This window comes from Anopheles funestus, chromosome 2RL, assembly GCF_943734845.2.
Source record: "Anopheles funestus chromosome 2RL, idAnoFuneDA-416_04, whole genome shotgun sequence".
NCBI lineage: Eukaryota > Metazoa > Arthropoda > Insecta > Diptera > Culicidae > Anopheles > Anopheles funestus.
Genome location: NC_064598.1, coordinates 23148856 through 23170221, shown reverse-complemented (window position 1 = coordinate 23170221; position 21366 = coordinate 23148856). Strand labels below are relative to the sequence as shown.

Genomic DNA, 21366 nt, shown 5'->3' with positions numbered 1-21366 from the left:
TTATTTGCTACAGCATTTCTATTTTGTATATTATACGGATTTGTCATACTCCTAGTGGAATTTAGTAATTTTTCCCTTTTTTCCAGCTGTCAGATAAATTCAGAACAAACAATTGTGTACAGAGCTTGAATTGTAAATTGAATCACATTTTTGGACATTCCACCCGAACTTCCTTTTTGTCAGCTGTTTCGATACCTTATTCATCAACCTCCCGGATGCATCTACTTTGCCTTGTCTATCACACCGCACGCCTAATTGCACCTGCGTTGCTATGTTGCCTCTCTGCACCTGTAAGCGGTCACATAACACTGGCCTAAGCGCATGCTCCCCCGGCGCAGGCGATCTTATGCTCTATGCGTTCACCGGGTGGGGGAGACCATGCTCTTTTTGGGGTGAGTAAAGCGTACTGCATTTATACGCCGGAAACAGGCGAGAAAGGAACGGCTGGTGAATGACGATGGTGAAAGGTCCGGCACCGGTGAACGGAACGAAACGGCATGATGCGGAGAAGTACGGATTATTGCGTGGTCCAAGATCAAGCTGCGGTGAAGCCCGACTTTGTTCGTGTTAGACTTTCGTGCAGTTCGCACGCACATATAGCCTTGAGGTGTCACGGCGCAGTAACCAAACGTTTGTCCACCATAGAAGGTTTGTACACGATCCATACCCCGCGATCGATGAGCGCGCTGAAGTTGCTCGCGGGTGTTAATCTTTTCCTCCGTTGCGGCTCACCATTGAACACAGTGTCAGTCGCGATCGTACCGAAGCGAGTTTACCACCGGAGAAAGTTGTCACGGGGCGTTGTTTACCTTTCGACCGATCCGAAGTCCATTCCACAGCGCGGAATAAGGCATCGGCTCTCGGTATAGGCGGTTGGTTTGAAAGTGAAAAGAAGAAACAAAACAGCAGACCAAGAGCAGATCTTTCCGGCAATGTGTCAAATGAATGAAGATCCTGCTGTGCAAACGTCCACGGTTGTTTGCGTTACTCAGCTCGGCTTCCATTGACTGGCCGCTGCATAACGTCGAGACCCAGTTTAAAGCCTGTGGACGGCCAGACGCATTCCGGGCGTGTTACTTCATCGACGTGACGTGCATTTGCCGCGATCGATTACGCGAACATTGCGAATAATTCCATTCCCGGATGCAGTTTTGGGTCGGTACGAGAGTTTCTTTCCAAAAAAAAAAAAAAAAACATTCGCTTTTTTGGATGATATTCTCGCCAAAAACGGCCAGCAAGTGATGCTGCCAATGTGACCACATGGCCGGTGGTCCCAACAGCGTACAAATGTGTTCATTTCCGTGCTTACACAGGTGCAGTTTCGTGAAAGTGAGGCGTTAATTTTTTCGAACAACTTTCGTTCGTATTAATGTGAATGTGCTGTTTTTTTTCCTTCACTTAAATTCCCTACGCGTACGGTGGTTCAAGTTTCTTCCGGCAGTGAATGTTCCTGTTCCTTTCCGGTGACAAAATGATGCTAATCAATCATATTTTCTTCTCCATATCCCTTTCACAGTAGTTGCTCCGTTATCATTAGTTGCCAAATTAAGGGGTGATTTTGTGTGTGTTTAAGTGTGTGTTGTTTGGCCCTGCTGTCTAGCCTGTTGTTTAGTGTTATTCTATTGTGTGTGTGTGCATTTGTTTGCGTGTGTTTACGCAAGCCAAATAACAGCAAGAAATTGAAAGCAGTTCGATCGTGTGAGATCACCTGAAGATCGCGGTTAAGAAAACATCATCAACGAAATCAACAACACCACAGAAGCAAGTAAGTTTTTTTTTTTCATTTTTTATTGATATCAAATTTCAGCCCTTCGTCTTGCAGCATTCATTGTGAGAAGCGTTCTGGAATGTGAAGTGAAAGTGAAATGATGCTGTGGGGAGTGTTGAAGCATTAGCTTAATGGAGCTTGTAAGCTCGTTTCTTTGATTTTTAGATTTTATCTTAATGATTAATGTATTGGTCCTCAACTCTTATTAGGTTGTTATAAAAAAAGGAAGTTTTATTTTCCTTATTTCTAATGCAAATCAACAATTACCAACCCGCTATGTGGGTCAAACTAAAGCACTAAAAAGCACCACAAACTTAACAAGCATACAGTGGACACGATAAACATATGTAAAACAAAATTTCACTTAAATCAAAATCACATGTAAAGCACACATAAAGAACCCAATCACCGCTCGGTGGATGCAAAAATCGTTTCGAATTTTCGGTTTTGCTGTCGGATCAACACACGAGATAAACAAAACCACTTTAAACACCATGCTTGTGCCAAATTTCACCGTTGCGAATTCACTGGCCATATCGTGGTGATGAATATGGAGACACACACAAAAAAACACTTCCAAAAACAGTAGTCTGAAGGAAAGTTTCTCCCTAGACCAATAGTATCGACGATATAAATGTTGTTTGCCGTTGTGCTGTTGATGAGGTTCGCTTATGGTAAACTATTTGCAATCTTGATTTTTATTTTTACATTAAAACACTGTGATTTGTTAGATGTCATACGAGCGCTAGTTAAAACGGGGTTCCAGGTGGGTACTACTAAGCTGCACAAGCCATTAGTAAGACAGCTACTATTAAGCAACCGGTTGGCCTCCTGGCCACGGATGGAAGGCTGTTAATGTTACCCTTGTGGTGTCGCCTGTGCACACGGCAAGAACCTGATCGCACCAAGAAACTGTCTCATTCCGAGGGGAGGCGTTTTGTTGAAAGTAAATTACCTTGACTTAGCCGAAGGACTTTCAGGCGGCAGCGAAACGTCATTGGTGTGGAGCTCCGGTAAACACATTAAAAATGAAATGCATATGCTAGTCTGTTGCTCCTGAGCGTTTGTTTGTACAAGAACAAATCTCTGCTTTAAATTGAATGTTTCGGTTTAACGCCTTCGAATAATGAAATGAAACCAAGCGCATTGGGTTGCTGTACACCGTTTTCGGCTCGTGTGCCATTATATTGAGGACTTGATTGCGTTAAAGCAGGAGTGTACCCGCTTCTCCTACCCGTCTATCGCATTACGTACGATGGGGTTAGTAACACCACCATCCCCAAACCCATAAAAGGTGGTGAAATGATGATACGTTATTGTTTCGAACTTTAATCGCGAATGCGCACACCACGAGTTACCACTTTTGCAACGCGCGCTGTGGATGGCGTTGAATAACGCAAAAGAAGGTCAGCCATGTACACACACACACACACCTGCAACGGGGGGTTTTTGTACGATTGTAGTGGTTAGGACGTGGTTATGGTTGATGGTTTTCACTACCGCGAGCATCAACTCATCCGCCTTAAGTACGTCTATTCAGCACGTTCAAAATATCAACTTTCACTCTAAACGGCAGCAGAGTTATTCCCCGATGCGGGTCAAGAATGTGGCGAAAAGAATGCGTACGAGCATGGATCTAATAAGTGGTAATGCAAATTCATCACACGTCCCCATCAGCTGCTGATCGGTTCAGCGTCATTCTCACGCCAAATTACTTTCAACGATCGATGGGCACGATCTTGGCGGTATGTTCTTAGTAGCCGTTTTAAGCTGTGTGAATTGCTAATAAGCCAGAACACCGCACTGTTCGCTGTGCCCTGTTGTCTGTGGTCAAGATTGATGGCCAATGGGAACTATGTCATATCATATTTGTTAGCATACAAAGCGATCGCGTGATCGAGTCGAGTAGCAGTATAAGTTGGGTTTTGTGAAGCTGTTTAAACTCCCGGAGGCTCCAATTAGTGTTAAGGTCTTCTATGATCTTTGGTTAATTGTAAGATCTTTTATGTAGAAGCATGAAAGAAATGGTAATAAGAAGATTTATTTGTGTGTGGTTGAAAATTTTTTCAACTCATTGTAATCTCATTTAAATGACATCTAAGTACGGTGTCTCGTTTAGTTATGCCCTCGAGCAAAGACAAGTTATAAAAGTGTTAATGCTGACGAAGATTTTCAGAGAAATGTTAAGTAACTAAAGTCTGGTAATAAAATTTATCAACTTGACATTTGAGATCGTCAAACTAACAGCAACTATGTACTGTCTAATCGCAAGCGTGCTCTTCCTAAACTATACCTACACCTCCTCTAAGTAGGAAGCATTGCTTGGAAAAAAGTATTGTTAAAGTCTTCTTTAGGGTTTGCTTAAAATTACATAATTCCCCGGTGCAAGATATCGCGCAAGAAAGGGCAATAAATAAATTTGTGGCGGTGGGACGGCAGCGTAATGGTTGCTATTAGAGGCGTCAATGGTGGACGCAAGTAAGCATTGCGGGCTCTTGAAAGGAGTTGCCGTAAAAGTTGATGATGTCTCTCGACGTTTGCCGCATGATGCAACGTTGGCAAGAAGCAAGTCGGTATATGCAGAGTGAAAAAAAAACACACACACACACTTTGTATTGTTGACGATCATGACACAACGGCCACCTTCCTCATTACACTCCGCTTAGCTTTAGGGGTCTGACCAGCTGGAGGTCTTTTTTGCTATCCAGGATGAAGGTTGGAATAAATTGGTTAATAAATTGAATGCAATTATGCTCAATGAATTTTAAATATACGCACCATTACTGATTTCTTTTAAAAAACGGCATTTTCCTAGTCAAGAATGACTGTCACATCGGATTACTTTATTGTTTCAAAAACGATGGAGAAATAATTGAAGTACTCTAGTAGTATAATTGAAAATTTCTAGCACAATGGAGCACCATGCAACCGGGTGTCAGATTATTCGTTTATCTCAAAAATTACAGTTCCAAAAGCGTGTTTTGCCATTTGATCTGCGAACCTGATGACGGCAAAGATTAAACTGCCCCAATTGTGAATACTAAAATATTTTGCGCATGTTCGCAATAATACGGGGATTCTTTTGCAGAGATAAACCACTATTAAATATGAAATTGTGCACTTAAAATAAACTCACCCAATATATTTGGAGATAAACGACGTTTCGCTTTAGTTTAAAATTTGACATATAGGCGTCATCGCCCACTCCCAAAACCGTTAAACAGCATTTAAACAGCTTCATTGGATTTGACTACAAAAAAGAACATTCCTATATTTTGTTGATTCGATGAAGGAATTTCATTTCTTTCCTAAACTATTGGAAATTTAAATGGTTTGGTTCTAATAATGTTCCTCAAAACCACATTGTCTGGAGTTTGTCTGTTTGGTCCACAACAAGGTCATGCGCACACAAATAGAAAGACCGTTGAAAAAAAATAAACAAACAAATCTTGTGGGTTCACGCATCCTGTCAAAGTGTCATTTGTCGTTTTCATCTCCATTCATCCATTGAATGATTGGCATCGGTTAGCTAAGTCCAAAGCAGGGCGCAGACTCGAATGCATAAAATAAATAAAGTAAACAGTGTATCGTTAATGTTTTACAATGAGTGCTAACCAATTCTTGGACCAGTTTTATGCCACTATATTGGAATCGTTTTGCAATATACCTCTACCAGCGGATTCATTTAGTTTGCTAACAACACCAGTGGAAGGTGATAGTGCTGAAGAACATGATACGACGTAAGTAGATAAAATGGTATTAAACAGACAGAACAGAAAAGGCTAAATTGTGTAACTTGCTTTTTTTCCCCTTCAACAGCGACGAAATACTCAATGATCAAGATGAAATCTTGAGCCAGGAGGAGATGGATGACATTTTGTCTGAGTTAATCGATAAGGACATGAACGGATTTTCACCAGAACTGTGTGCGCTGGCAGGTTGCCCTAGTGTTGATAATACTTCTCATTGTAATCAGCCGGCGGCGGAACCATCAGAACTGACTTCAACGTTTGCATCCAACACTAATGACAAGCAACCGTTGCGTGTAGTACCGCTCAGTATTGCAGCAGCACCGCCAACTGAGTTGCCTGAGTGGTTAGTTAAAGCAGAAACATTCGACGATGCAACACGTCAGCTTTGTTCGATCAGAGTGCAGGATTTCAGTGCAAAACGTATGGAGCTGTTGTACATGCACGTGGGTGAGAAGTTGCCTGAACCGGAGAAAACGAATACAATGCAGAACGACATAAAGACATCCGTCGATTCGGTAAGCAAAGGCAGGAATGAAAATATGAACCCGAATGTACTACCACACCAAACGGCCATAAAGTATAGTGATGAGAATTCGCTGAACACTCCGAAGGAGGGTAGTTTTACGCTAGTAAGTGAAAAACTTCGAAACCATCTGTACAAACTGTCCAACATCAATGTGCCGGTGCTGGGAAACTCGAATCGGTCGGGTTCAAACGTAGCGTCAAAATCTCGTCGAAAACAAACACTAACTTCCTACAGAAATATTGCCGAATCGACGGTAGTTGAACCCAAAGCAATTGCTAGTAGAAAAGTGCCAATACGGTTGCCTGCGAGGACTACCGTAACGTCGAGAAATGTTGTAGGTGCTGCTACAGAACAGTGTACGCCATTTAACGAAATAAACGCAAACACGCCTAGTTCTAGACGTCTAGTTCATCAAAACATCGAACACAGTTTGAAGAAAAAAAGGCGTTATAGCAATTAAATAATCAACTACAATGATTCACTGGACAAAAACAAACGTAAACATGGAGAAAATTACTAAAGCCCAGGGTAAGTTGCGTAATATGTAATAAACAGTAAAAAAAAACCTTGATTAATAATTTCGACTTTTTCAACTTTCAGAACCAATGCCACATCCTGTGCTGTACGTAGTGGAGCTTTAATTATTTCTTTAGCAAATTATTATTAATATTGTTTGGACGGTTAATTTATAATACAATATTTTAGCACTTGTTTTTATTTGCGTTACCTCTCAACCACTCCCCGGAACGATGGCACATGTTATTGGATTGGTCGAACATTTTGGGCGAAACAAACCATCGTCATCCCTAAGCTCATGAGGTGCACTCCCTAAGCCGTCTACTGCACCCAGTCCCATTTGCTGTGATGCATTCCTTCGAACACTTCCAGCCCCGTATAGCGGGAGTTCACCTTGCGCACGAACACACGCCGATTGCCGATCGGTTGCAATGCACGATAGTTATCAACCATTGGCGATCCGTGAATGCCAGTATCCAGCTGAAAGGAAAAGATGGCCAATAAATTGTTATCAAAACCCTACCACCAGATTGTGCAATGCTACGATACTTACCGTACGAAACCGTTTCATCTGATGAACCGAAAGCTCGAGAAGATCGGGAAAGACGACCCACGTGACGGCCTCGGAGCATGGTGGTGTCGTTAGCGAACCCTTGTACGTATAGAAACGTGTCATATCGATCCCGTCGATGAGCGACTGCAGCGTGAACGTGTGGTTCAGCTGGAGCGTATTGTCGTAGTCGACGATGTGACCAAACGATCGTACCAGTGTGTTGATACCGGGCGCATCCTGTTCGGTGACCTGGTAGAAAAAGCCCAACACCGTAAGACCATCGGTGTAACCGAGCGCTTCACCGACGGTTTTGTACTTTTTGTTGCGATGAATAATGTGCATCTCGAGCGGATACCTGCAGAAAAAAACACGCAAGGACAAAAGCATAATAAATTTATCCATCTCCTGCACGTGGGTATGTTTCCTACACAACGCCATCGTACCTGATATCGTTGAGTACGTGCTCCGCGCCACGGTTGTTTTTATCGCCCCAGTGAAAGTGTAAGCCCTCCAGCTCGTATTCGTTCTGCAGTTTGCCACCAAAGATGTACGGATGCTTGCCGGTGGCTGGGTCCGTTTTCGGAATCGTGAGGGACACTACACAGATTGCGCAACAGCAACGTAAAAGGATATTGGAGTCTGAAGTTATAAAGGTTTGGATTTTCCCCGCAGCCTTTAAGGTACCTTACCGGAATGGCCATTGTTGTGTATAGTCATCGGTCCCGGGAGCAGATTGTTGTAACCGACCAGTTCGATCGCTGGCATGTACAATGGTACTGCCCGATGACTACTGATCGCTATCGGAGACTGATGGGTGCCTGCGCAGCTTTGGTGTGCCTTGGACCAGCGTCTTTGATCCGGTTTCGAGTAACCAAACCGATGCCCCTCAACACCAGTGCTGGGTGGACCTGTGATAAGTAGCAAACATATTGATTGTGTCACTTAGCGTCCTCTACGGGCGTATACGTTGTACGTTTGTAGCCATCTACAGACCAATAAGGATGGAGAAGAAGTAGTAATATGATTTAAAAAAAAAATGGACAAACTGCTTCATGACAATGTGTTTTTTCTCTTACTGTTACTTGTAGCATGCACTTTTTTACTTAGCCTATAATGTGACTATTTTCGAATAATATTGTAAATTGAAATATTAAATTGCAAATCTTCTAACGCGTACGTAAGCCATAATTTTAGCTAACTGTGCTATAATGAGCAAATATTATTAGTAGCAATAAGAGATGGACACACTTAACGGAGCGAAAAGTGCATACTGCTGTTTTCTGCAATGATAATGCATCGTGCTCATACATTTGCAGGTGCAAACAATAACCCCTACTTCACAGCGTCGTTTGGTGTAAGATGCGGTACGAGCGTAACCGGTCATAAAACAAACCCACGTGCTCTGCTAGTTGGAAATCAGATAAACCAAGACACAGTGGTGGTGAATACTGTGATCTTTTGCAATTAATGCTATCCCCGTAAGTGTGCCGAATGGTTATTATTGCCAACGAACAGTGTACCAACTGTGTTGGTCTCTAGCTGGCGCAAGGGAATGAACCACAGTAGAATGTATGCGAACTTTGCTTTAAACGCACTCCAAACAATTACTGGCGTATCTTAATCCTTTCGTTATTAGATCGAGTGTTTAATTTGAGGGTTAATACGTTCACACAATCACCGATCTTATGAGCACTATTTATTTGTTATCTTTGTTTCTCTTTTTTGGCTTGTTTTAGAGTGCTCCCTAATCAATCGTTCTTATCGATGTTTAGCAATATTGAATCACAGCTTACCACCGATCAGCAGTAGCACAAAGAGCAACGCGGAAATAGAAACACTCGTGTCAAACAGCGGCATGGCGCTTATTTGATAGCTGGTAACGATTCACTTGAACACAAGGCAGCACCCCTTTTGGAATCACTTCAATTTTCTTTTTGCCAATCAGCCCACCAACTGTACTTTCTGCAAGGATAGTTGTAACATCCAGTTCGCTCGTTGCTCGGAAGAGAACTGCCACTGGTTGGTTCACCGTTCCCACTTCTGCGTACGAATGAATTCGGGATCGCGTACGCGATCAGTACGCCGCACTTTTGCACGATGCAACACGTGGCCTTCCGCTGCTGGCGTTAGTGGTTGTAAAAGGGGAAGCTGTATTGTTGTGCTTGCCTTGTTACCACCTTTCGGAAACTACCGAAAAATCCCACCTGCACGCTGTGTCACCCGTGTGCGACGGAGATGACAGAGAGAAGTGAACTGTGAACGCTGCACGCTCGCACGGTGTCTGTCTCGATCGATTCCCGACCGCTAACTGGTATCATCGGTACGACACTGATAGTGTTTTATAGAATCGCACCTAGACCGTGTGTGCAGAACAGACCGGGCTGCGTGGACTACGCCGCACGCATTACACTTTATTCTGAGGTACGCGTATTTTGGTGTTTCTCTCTTCTTCTCACCACAACGTGTCGCCGTTTTGTACTTCTTCGGAAGGGACATAAAATTCTGTCGCTAAACTCTATTAGAATGCGCCAGCGCAAATCGACCAAATATCACTACACGCTACGGCACTTAATTCGAAGATCGAAGATGGTGTCCATTCACACCATTCCGGACGTACGAGCGGTTTTGGGCGGTTTTTTGACCATTAATTGCTGGAAACGTGAGGCGCCTGCCTACGGGTGCACGTTTACACGCTAAAACCTAATAAATGGGTGGGATTTTCGATGGGCAAATTTTAATTACCTACCGCGTTGGATGAGTTCGGTAGGTAGATTGTGGAAGCACGGAATGGAATCGAAGACGCACATAAATCAAGTGCCTTATCTTTCATTTAGATATTTCTTTGTAAGGAATGAACTCCTCCGAAGCTGTTGGGAAACCCGACTGCGATTTGCGCTAGCATTCCAAATTCGGCTACTTTCCGAAGCCCTTGGGATGCTAATTTTGCTTGGTGGACTGAGATACTCGATACTAATGTAACGTGCCATCTGTAATCGATGAGGTCGGGTAGAATAGGAATTTAATGTAAAACAGGTCGGGTGTAAATGAGTGAATATTTGTGATAGGAAATTCAAAGATCTTCCCGATACGATATTAGTCCCATCCTTAATTTATTCTGCTCAAAGTGCGGTTTTGTTAAACATTTCCAGATGTGCCAGACAAAGCGACAAGGAGAAACCATTTCGGTGGTTCGTGTTTCGATCAACCTGTTTATTATTCTCTTGACGAAAGCGATATGGTTATTTCGTTGAATAAAAGTGCTAATTTAATTCAATATCAAGAAATATATTAAAATAAAGAAGGATCAATCAACAGCAAAAACCAATCAGCAGCTAATGAAACCGTTACCGTTTACAATTGTTAAAGGATATTCGGTGATGATCTTCAGTTTTGGTCGATCTAGGTTTGAGATTGGTTGCATTCTGATCCGTGTAGTGTAGGTGTTCGACGAATTTGAAGCAAATAACACGAAGAAGCTCCGATCAACGTGTTCCAACTGCTGGGTAATTAACTGTCATTCACGAAGTTTTCCAAGGGCAGCTGCTGTGCGAGCTGATGATGGGTGTAAATTACCCGATCATTGGAAAAGCAATCGTCACGGAAGTTGACAAGGCAAGCATTTTATCGATCGTGGTTTTTTTTTTCTTGTTCTTATCATTATTATGCAGCACGTTGTAAATTCCCCGGATCATACATGCAATTGAGCGAGTGTCAGTTCCACCTCTTAGGTTAAGTCCCTCGAGGAGCATTAGACGAGAAATAATTACATTGGAGGTATACGCGGACTCTCCTTGTTGCCAAGGCCCGGTACGTTCACTCCGATGAAAATGTGGTCTGGTTGAATTTCCCACATTTTAAGTGATATTCCCCATTCGTGGATGACTTCAAGTTGCCGGCTCTTTTTCTCTGTGGAGTATTTCACTGCAGAGGCTGGAGCTAGTGTAAAATACTTCATCGATTACTTCACGATGTAATTTTTATTTTACCCCCATCGATCCGTGGTTCATGAAGATGGATCGTACCTCCACTAACATATTTTATCGATTCTATCGACGCGATTTATGTGCGCTTCGTACGTCTGTAAATGGGCAAATGAGCGGCGAGCGTAATTTGAATAGACAGATTGATCCAAACTGATGGATCTCTGTACAAGTCGAAATCCACATTCCTATTGCTTGGGTTATTATTTTTCTTCCTTTCTAGGGCTCCCGTATTATTAGCACTCACCGATTGCACCCGGTACAATTGGGCAGATTCGTTCATTATTATGCTGATTGACGCATGGGCATGGGCAGCCCGGGGCGCCAATTGAGGTGTGCTTTCGTTGAAATATGCTGACATAAAAATCACAACTTTACTACCGCACGTGTGCGGAATATGGTTTGATGGTGATGCTACGGTGGTCACCGTACTGGCCCTTGCATCCGCCGTGCATACTGGCATGTGATTTAATTAGTTACAAGCTGGCACATTTGCGCCTCATCGTAAGTAAGTCATTAACGTAACGCCTCCCGTGCTGGTGCGGTGAGCCGATTTATCTGCCGTATCTGCGCCACGGTACGCTGTGCTTACTACTAGTCGGTAAGCTACTTAGCGCAAGACAATTTGCTGTGGATGAAGTATTTGGGGTTTTTGGGGAGTTAAATTTTTCCCGGCAGTACCACTTTACCGGATCACAAAAATGGAACCGGGACGGATAGGAGCCTGAAGAATGATTTTGCCTGTACAGAATTCCACCTGACTCTCCGGTGTGTCGGTGTGATCGAGATTTAGGTGAACAATATTTAAATAGTTTATAGCCCCTTTTTCTTGAAACGTTTGCACGAAACTCGCGCAACGGAAGAACGATTATCGATCGAGGCTAATAGAGTCCGATTCTGGCGCCCGAGCTCCAACGAGAGCGGTGTTGTAATTATACGGCCAAATGTTTTTCTAACCACTTTGATGCCTTCTGTTTGCGTGGGCAAAATGAGTGGCAGCGACGGGCTAGTTTCACTCACATGCCGGGAGCCTGAAATCAGAACAGGACTTCTAATAATCGTAAATACTATCGGATAACACGATCTCACGGCCAACCGATCGGTGTTTTTGATTAGCATCGAAAAGCATCTAATATTCCTGTTTTTTTTCTTCTTTCCATCCATTCATCGGTTCTGCGACCCATTTCACGCTATCCAGATATACCTCCCACCCCGCCCCCGTGGGTTGGTTGGTCAATGTGGAGCGGTGCAAAAATTGTTCAATATTTCGTTGGAATCTGTTAAAAAGATTGTTGTGTTTGCAAAAGCATTACTGCAATATTAACGGTTCACGGACAAGAATAAGCACTTCATCTGGCGTCACGAATAGATCACGTGAATACGCACGACCGGAGAATGGAGTCCACCGCACAGTGTGTGTGAGGGAAATATATTTCGTTTTGGATGCTTTTCATGCTCGTCATTCGATTGCTTGTTAAGAGTTGCTTTTTTCCTCATCGAAAATACAGCGATAAACATAAACTATTCTCAAGAACTTCGAAGAGATGTTTTTCACCCAAGTGAATGGTACATTCTCGAAAAGTTATGGGCAAACCACGACACCAAAGGACGCGGGGTTGTGCCTCAGCCAGAACGGAACATGTTAATGATTTGGCACTTCCTCATTTACACCTCATCATTTGTGATCGTGTCATTCGAACAACGTTAGCAAAGCTTAGTAATCGAACCCGGCCGATCGTACCGCAAGCAGTCTCTCACGGATCACGAAGAATGGCGCGAAATTGAAGCGTTTCGTTTGACCGGAGTTCATAACATGTGCGTGCGCGTACGTATAAACTGGTTTGCTTGAGTGAACTTGCCTGGTGCGAGGCACCTGTTCGGAGGATTTTTTGGTAGACACAGACAAGTCGATAGAAAGATTGACGCCACCCCAGCGTTCAGTGCCATGGGATCGCAAATGGGAGTAAAACAACTATGTTTTTTTTCATGGTGCTTCATTTCTGCAGATCGTGATGACTTTGTTAATGGGTTTTGTTGTTGTTTTGATTTTCTTTTTGACGAAGGGCACTTCTACTGCTTTGTGTTTCGTTCTAATTGAATTACCAACTCATGTCTTTGCTCCTACAATCGAGCTTATATAAAACAAAAAAGTTCAAATACCTCCACAACGGCCAATCTCATCCGGGAATGTAACCAGTATGACACTCAAATGTCCCGCTTTTCCCTTAACGCTCAATCGGACAAGCGATAGAAAAGTGTCAGATTTCGCAAAATGAAAGAAAACGTACACATCCACTCATCGGTTCGGGCACTTGAGAGGGGAAAGTTTACCACGGTTGATAATTTTGCTGTTGTTGTTGTTTGCTGTCTGTCCGCAAAACTCTTCGGTTCACCGATTTCCGTGTGTTGGTCAACTCTCCTTATCTTAAGCGGTCACGCCTGCTTACTGCTGCAGTGATTAGGACCGGCTCCGCGTACCGAGCGGCTGAATCTGTTTGGAAATTCCGTCACTCGCAACCGAATCCCGACCCCAATCCATCTGTACGCTCCGGTAGAGAGTAGTGCACTGTTTGAACTTTCCTACCATAGATCGCTGGTTTTATCATTATTATTATTAGTTAGCAAACGTACGGCCACACATGACTGCGCGTGTGTCCATGCCCTTCACGTTGCGCGTGTCGGGGTCGGGGTTAAGTAAGGGCGCGAGTGAAAGTTGGCTAATTGCATACTTCACGCAACCCGATGCGGGTATCTACCGGTCTCATCCTCATCGACGGTACGGACTGGTACGAATGGCAAAATCCATTGTCTTCTCGTGACCGTGGCCCTTTACTTCCTTTACTTGAGAATTCTACAGATATTTAAATACTTTAAATTTGAGTGATATTTTAGATACCAGAGAGATATATACATCTAGATGGTTTCTTTGTGCCTCAACTACTTATGTAGATTTGACTGATTTCTAGACTTCGTCACGTAATCCACTGATTACTGAACGAGAAAAGATGATAACTCCCAATATAATGTACCGCAGAAGTTATCATTAATGGGCCAGATGTCAAATTGAGCCAGATTCCAAACATCTTTCAATGCAAATTTATTCGTTTGCTCAATTGTCTCTAATTTGAAACATATCAGGGACTTCTAAAACTAGAACGGGAGGTGCTCTGGAATTTCTACTAATGCTGTTGTGTCTCTGACAAAGAAAATGTCAACTCTCAGCAAAAATAGTGTTTTATAGTTACTCTAATAACCCTAATTCTCTTTTATTCAACTGACCACTCTCTGCTTCGATTTCCTATTGTACTGTTTGATCGTGTTGCAAAATCATTCTAAATAATATTTTCAGTGGTTGACAAAGGTGTGCCTCTACTATGCAGCGGAACTCTCCTATTTTTCTTTTTAATCCTAATCTTAATCTTCAACCGCTGTCCACAAATTTTCCGTTTCACTAATTCCAAGATATTAAGCATAAAAACTGTCAAGTGATAGGTGCATTCCCTTGGAATGTTTGAAGCCTTAACTAACGACACTGAAAAGGGTGTACATTTCCAAGTATTAATTCATGTATTCAAAATCTTGTGAAAGTGTTCGTAATGCAAATCCAGTAAACAATGCCAAACATAAACCAAAACATTTGCCATTAAAGCTGTTGCGCGTCATTAAGCACTGCGTAGGTAAATAATCAACAAACAACAGGGCAAACCCCCAAATCCGATTCACCCTTGAGCTCCGTTGTAAATGGCGTTAAAAAATGGCTCACGTGCTTTTCATGGCTTACCGAATTCGCAACGGTCGTCGATCGGTTGTTAGCGTTTATTGGAGGCTGCTCGGGGAACGAGTTGTAAACGATCGTACAGTCCAGCTATTGGGTTAAAATCATCAGACATTACGACAAAACCACACACGCACAGGCACACTCTCACGTGAAAACCTTTAATGAGCAACTTTGCTCACGAAAACGCCTGGTGACACTGTGTCTTCAAAGTCAAGCGGAAGGTTATAGACCGCAACCTTAACGCCGCGACTCTTGAGAGTGTTGTATTGGACAGGTGTTTTACCTAAAACCGGAATAGAACTAATGATCGCTCATAAGTAGTAGTACTGGATCCGACCAGTACCGCGAACTGCAAGATTCCCCTGGCTCATGACAAGAGCAACACGACAGCAACCCCCGCCATCGTTTCGAACTGGTTTTGATTGGTGGAGGGGACGAAAACGTGGCGAAGATAGCAAGGAAGGAAATTTCTCTATTACGCCATCGCTGGAGCCGGTTATTACGGAAGATCCTAAGCGTAATAAAAAGTGTATGACTCGACCGGTGGTCACCAGTTGGTGGTGGTGATTGATTACAGTCTGTGATGGGTTGCAAACGCAGAAGCGTGTGTGCTATCGACAGGTCATCATCCAGAGCTCGATCAATCGGGAAGGAACTTGATGAAAGGAAAGCGATTGAATCTTACCCAGTGCGTGCGCTTACTTGTTAGACAAGTTTTGCACACCCTGTCAATAAACTGTGAAATTATGCATTCCCCAGGCACACGAGCATGTGAAGATGAGTTGAAGCGAGATCTTATTCAGGAGAGATATTCTTGGGGTAATTTAGCACTACTCCTGTTCGATCAGATGAAAGCTCTGATCTGAACAATTGAGTGCCAGGAGAAACCGACACATTATACTGAAGTTGTTGTTGCTTATAAAAAATTTAATAAATGGGCAGTGCAGCCATGAGTGTAATGTTAGGCTATTCCGGAACCGCCCTTAGCGATCAACGATTAGGAAAAGTTTCTCAAACGGAAGGTCTTTTTTTGGGAGGAAGGGAAGGTATTTTTTTTTGCTTCAATCGAACTGTTTGTAATGTTTAGGTAAAAAATATATCCTCTCAAACCATAATTGAGTCGTTTTTCTACTATTTTTGGGGTTTGTTTGCTTGCCGCAAGTTCATCTTGCGCCCAATTCACTTACCACACTTTTGGCTAGGTTTTTGCTTTGCCCCTTAAATGAACAACTTGTATTCAAGTGATGTTTCGCTGTGAAAGAAATTTCACACCAGTAAGTATTTGCAAAACAATTACACTTGCATATTTATCTACTTACAAAGTTGTATAGCGATAGTGTGTACGGAAAATGGTCCCGCTAGTGGGGGAGGTAGTTCAAAATTAAATAACGGTTCAAGTGGAGAATCGAGTTAGGTGCAACAGTGATTACAGACTTTGCATCACTTTGCGAATAATGTATATTGCTTGTACAGTTAATGGTTACTCTCAGAGCATATGTAGGTCGGTTATTAACAGTGGCAAAGATGAATAGGCATTACTGTTATTAATAATTTTGACGCTATAAAAGCTTCGTTGGTTCTATTCTGGAAGATCTACACAATAGGTAGCCTTCGATGTAATGATCTTGTTGATCAAGTTTTCTTTCTCTTCGAGTAAATTACCCCTTATGGGGAAGCATTTCTTCCGCTAGTTCGAGGACGTGTCGTACTCGAGATTTGAACCCAAATCGGTCGTGTTTGTGTTGAGTCGTGCATTATTATTTTGTACTATTTGTCGCGCCCATCAAAGGATCATTAAAACTTAATCAGATCAACGATCCTCGTTACGGCCTGTCAGTGCAACATGCATAACAAAAGATTACCATTTTGTTGAACGAACCTACATATATCCTTGAGAGCAATCATTGCACCATTAACCTTCTACAGTTAACTGTTTTCCAAATCCAATTTGGAAAGCTCTCCATATGTCCATCCCCCCCCCCCCCCCCCCAACCCCATTTAGGGTGGAAACAAATCTCCTCCGGATGCGTCGATCACACCTAAAGGCCGCCGTAGATTTGCCAAACAAACTGCAACTTATGCGCAAGTTAACGTTTCCTTTCGATTCACCTTGATACACGGATTGGATCCCGGCGTGCACACGTTGAACCACTTTTACGAACAAGTGGCAACCTTCGGTATCGCTCTGTGCGCGCGTTCCACCATTCGGGCATGGGAAGGAAATGGTTGCGATTTAGGCGTTGCGCAATCGTTGAATGGTTTCGTTTCTGTTGCTGCTTTCGTTGCAGTTTTTATTATGCGCCACGCCGTTGGGCGTGTATGCAGTTTGCTGTTGCATCGAACCTTCTGGCCAGACACATAAGGCTACATTTGGACGCCGCAACGGTACCGGGTGTTGTTTTGATCGTATACGACGAAAGGAAATGTATGTTGCGGGGGTTATGCTTTTTTCTTCTAGGGAGTTTGTTTCAGTTCTTTTCAAACGAACTAGGTACATTCCGGATCGTACGGACTGGGACAAAGAAATCGAAACTGACTGTGCCCCCGTTTTCCACTGCATGTGAAGCACTACTTTCGAGCTTCGAGTGTTGTTAGAAAGTAAAAATGGCCACTAATTTATGTAGATTAAATAACTGCCAGGATGATTTGTTCGTTTTATTACATTATTTATAACTAGATTGCGAGGAAAACGGTGGGTTTCACCGTACCCCGGAAGATGTTATTCGTTTTTGTAAGATGTAGATTGCACCTTCCTGTTTTTGTGCCTTAAATTATACGTACGCATTTTTTTTTGAGGATGTCTTGTGTTTTGTTACCTTTTACGTAACTTTATAACATTTTGCAGGTTGTAAAGATTGCAAAACAAAGCCCTAACCTAGCCACACCATTTCAGTTTTATGGTTTGTTCCCAAAGAAATATATTTCTTTAAGACGCGGCAACAATATTTATGTCCAAACGGTAGGCGGCAATTCTTACCTCCTTCGGCATTTCTGGTGTTTGAAGATTTGGAAAGACAATTTCACTATTGTTTCGTTGTTGTGTGGACAAACGCAAAACCGCACCATCCACAATGAGTGTGAAAGTGTAATTTGTCCCACGGTGGGGAAGGTAGCGTTTGTTTTTTTCTTTATTTGGCACAAATTGTTATCCACCGTGACAGCATATGCATAAACACTTTTCACTTGGAATTCACGGTGAAATGGTACCGAAGTTACGAAACCGAGAGGCCACCGTGCATGTATTATCGTTTGCTGATAAAATAACAGCATCTAATGTTGAGGAAAATTTACAATAATTGTACTTAATATTAAAATATATATATAAAATATTTTATTCATTTATTTTTGGATTACGAAAGGAATTTTTCTATGCTTCACATCTTACAAATGCCATTTTGTTGCCCTTTTATATAGCTTTTGTATTGAATTTAATTATTTTCTTAAGAGCATATTTTTTTAAATCCTATCTAAGAAATTATCTAATGTAATACTTTCTGTTTTTCTTTACAGCAACTGATTCACCACATTAAAATGCAGTCCTTTAGGATTGCAACGTTTGTGCCTGTATTGCTACTTCTGCTACTAGCAGCACTGGTCGATGGATGGCCTTATCCGCGACCTTTACCACAGAACTTAAGAAGACTGCCAAGGCGGAACGATTTTGTTGCCTATAATTTGCACCGCATCATACGACCGCGCGATGTAAACGATCTGGATGTTGATCAGGCGCGGAAAGCCATGCACGATGTACACGAAACGATCGCTGAAGTACAACGGTTGCTGTCACTCGATCCTTCCCTTCCCAGATTAACGAGGTAAGTTGGTAATAGTCCCCTAACGAGTGTCATATTGTTGATTAAATGTTAATAATTTCCTTTTATTTTTAGGGGAGAAATCGAAGAACTGTTCGAAAATGTGACCCGCGAAGAGTTTACCAAATCGCTACGCGCTGGAGATCACCATCGGGCGCAGCATATGCGAGCGCTCATGCTAGTATTACCGTACCATGCAAATAACATGTCGCCGGAAAATTTACAAAAGATATACACCCGTCCACCAGTGACGCGAATTGTTGGTGCAGCTTCCAACACGAAACCGATCGGTGTTGAAAAGTTGCCAATAACACCGGCACGGTTAGTTGCCAGCACTACTACTGCTGCTACTACTACCACCACCGCAGTACCAACAACATCTGGCCAACGCACGACGACCGCTGCCATCCCGGTAACGACGATCCGTTTTACAACACCGCGCCCAACGACTTTCCATCCAACGCTACCGGAGCGAATGCGTGATGCTACTCACCGGAAGGAAAATCTGAACGATATTCTTGCCTCGATTGGGTTATCGCAAAGCTCGGAGGAACTTTCCACCCCTCCAACGTTCCGTCCGTTGCCAGTGGTAGTAACGACAATAGCACCTTCCTCTTCGTCAACGCCGGAAGATCCTAGCAACAATGCAATCAATGTGGATGATCCGAAGGTGGCACAAGAGCTTAAGGATCTGCTGCGTTCGTTCGGTTTGCTAAAGGAAGCGGACAGTGCTGCCAGTGCGAATAGTCCACTGCCACACGCGGAACGACTTGTCGACATACAGCCGGCCGCACTGGTACTGCACGAACCGCTCAAGGTGGAAGAATCAACACCAACGATCGAGGAACCGAAGAAGCTGGAAGTTGAAACTACTGGAGGGCTTACACAAGCGAGCGTTAAACCGGATGACTATATTGCCTTCAAACCGCTACCGATCGGAACATCTAACGATGATGGTGGCACGAAACCAATCGACGAAGAGCTGGACGCATTGCTAAAGTCTTTCGGTTTGGTTGGTCCTGGTCCACGGAACAAGAAATCGATGCATCCGGAAATGACACAAAAACCTCCGATGGTGATGAAATCGGTTCCTTCCATCGATGCAGACCTAGTAGCACCACAGTTAATGTCCGTGCTGGGAACGCTAGGTATACAGATGAAATCTGGCCAACAACAGGCTTCCCTATCTACCGGAGCGACACCGTTAGTCCGAAGAAGGGAGAAAACGCCACGTAAACTAGATCCACCTCTAGATCAAACACCATCGGCAGCTCATTTGCGTGTCAGCAATGAGGATTACCAGAAGTTGGAACAGCTGTGGCAGACGGTAAAGCAACTCGAGAAGCTAAACGCATCCCTCACGGACGATTCGCTCGCGGTGCTCAATCCGAAACATTACAATCTAAGCCCATCGCTGTTGGCACAGGGTCCGGATCCGCTACTCGATGGCATAGATGATCGCGAACGATTGAACGAGATCAAAAAGCGTCAAGAACCGGCCACAAGTACTACCGCGACTGCCACTACGGTTCTTAACGATGAGAGTGCAGCAACGGAGAGCGATAGTCCGTTCCGTTTCAGTTTACAGCTTAACACGAGCGGTAGTGGCACAACAAGCGATGATACCGAGCAGGACGATTCGTTAGCTAAGACAACAACCAGCGACATTACACCTGATACGACGACGAACCCCACCACTACGACTTCCTCTACAACTACTTCAACGACGGAGAGTGCTCGAAATGCTGCATTGGAAGATTCGTTTCCCTCATCCGATCTGGCCGGTGATCCTGTGAATGAGGAACCGTTGCCACCTCCTCGTCGTAACGGGTTCTACTTTTTGTACGATTGGAACACGTTCCTGGAGGTGGGCGAAGAACCGAACAAGGTCATTATCCGTTACAGCCCACAGGCAGGAGATCCGAGCCGGTTCCTACCTGTCACCGTACCTTAGAGAGAAAGCTAAGGTTCGGGTCAAAAAAAGACCAGGCTGTAAAAAATGAAGTTAAACGAATTGTGGATAATTTCACACATCCCATGTGTTGCAAGAGGGAACGATTAGTGTACATAGTTAACCTTCCTTGGCTCTGTAGCACGTAAAGAGTAGAACTAAATTATCCCTTATTTATTATCCTTCCTTTCTCTCTGTCTCTCTTGGAGGAGCAGAAAGGGTTGCTCTATTGGAGAGAAGTGTTGCAAGAAGGAAGGAATGCTGGGAAGCTTCAGGTACTTATAAATGTAAGCAATGTGAGCAAGATTTCGCTGTGCACAGTGGGTATGATAAAATTAGCTTTAGGGATACGGGGTTCGAAATAAAGTGCATCTCTTCCCAAATCGTTAACGATGCAGAGCATGATTTTAACATCCTCATACGACAATACATTTTGTATAGATTCACACAATAAGGTTTGAATTATGGGAACAAATGAAACTAACGAAGCGCATGCAAATAAAGTATGAAGTATCAAGAGAGTCGTTTTGCTTACAAGAAATTGTAGTGAAAGAAAATAAGGGCTTAATAAGCAAATAATATGTTCCGGAGAAATCCGTATAATTTGAATTTCGGTTGAAATCGAATATCCTACTAAGGTATACTTATTAGGATTATACGACATAGTACAAGTGCCCCCCGAGCGCCCTAGTTACACTAACGACACGACACTAACATGTGATGAAGCGCC

General features: G+C 43.2%; 3 protein-coding genes across 7 annotated transcripts; 2 read left to right on the top strand and 1 right to left on the bottom strand.

Annotated features, from left to right (window-relative positions):
- Nucleotides 1-60: 60 nt before the first annotated feature.
- Nucleotides 61-21157, top strand: LOC125762224 (uncharacterized). 3 transcript variants are annotated; one of them, XM_049424081.1, is made up of 4 exons: nt 61-392; nt 1517-1765; nt 18384-18688; nt 18761-21157. In XM_049424081.1, the coding sequence occupies exons 3-4, from the start codon at nt 18405-18407 to the stop codon at nt 20637-20639; spliced, it is 2163 nt and encodes a 720-aa protein (XP_049280038.1). In that variant the 5' UTR covers nt 61-392; nt 1517-1765; nt 18384-18404; the 3' UTR covers nt 20640-21157. The 3 variants fall into 3 exon arrangements, with proteins under 3 accessions (XP_049280038.1, XP_049280039.1, XP_049280037.1); XM_049424082.1 differs by lacking the exon at nt 61-392 and adding an exon at nt 414-648 and having other exon boundaries at nt 1520-1765; XM_049424080.1 differs by lacking the exon at nt 61-392 and adding an exon at nt 414-648.
- On the top strand, nt 5340-6738 carry LOC125762231 (uncharacterized). Of its 2 annotated transcripts, XR_007418189.1 has the most exons (3): nt 5340-5508; nt 5588-6574; nt 6647-6738. XR_007418189.1 is itself a non-coding variant. In XM_049424095.1 (2 exons), exons 1-2 carry the CDS (start codon nt 5372-5374, stop codon nt 6504-6506), a joined length of 1056 nt encoding a protein of 351 aa, XP_049280052.1. In that variant the 5' UTR covers nt 5340-5371; the 3' UTR covers nt 6507-6579. The 2 variants fall into 2 exon arrangements, 1 of the variants encoding a protein (XP_049280052.1); XM_049424095.1 differs by lacking the exon at nt 6647-6738 and having other exon boundaries at nt 5588-6579.
- LOC125762233 (carbonic anhydrase 7) lies at nt 6728-9452 on the bottom strand. Of its 2 annotated transcripts, none has more exons than XM_049424096.1 (5): nt 8909-9452; nt 7805-8023; nt 7559-7712; nt 7116-7470; nt 6728-7042 (listed from the first exon to the last, which is right to left on the bottom strand). In XM_049424096.1, the coding sequence occupies exons 1-5, from the start codon at nt 8970-8972 to the stop codon at nt 6884-6886; spliced, it is 951 nt and encodes a 316-aa protein (XP_049280053.1). In that variant the 5' UTR covers nt 8973-9452; the 3' UTR covers nt 6728-6883. The 2 variants fall into 2 exon arrangements, with proteins under 2 accessions (XP_049280053.1, XP_049280054.1); XM_049424097.1 differs by lacking the exon at nt 8909-9452 and adding an exon at nt 8109-8811.
- Nucleotides 21158-21366: the final 209 nt, after the last annotated feature.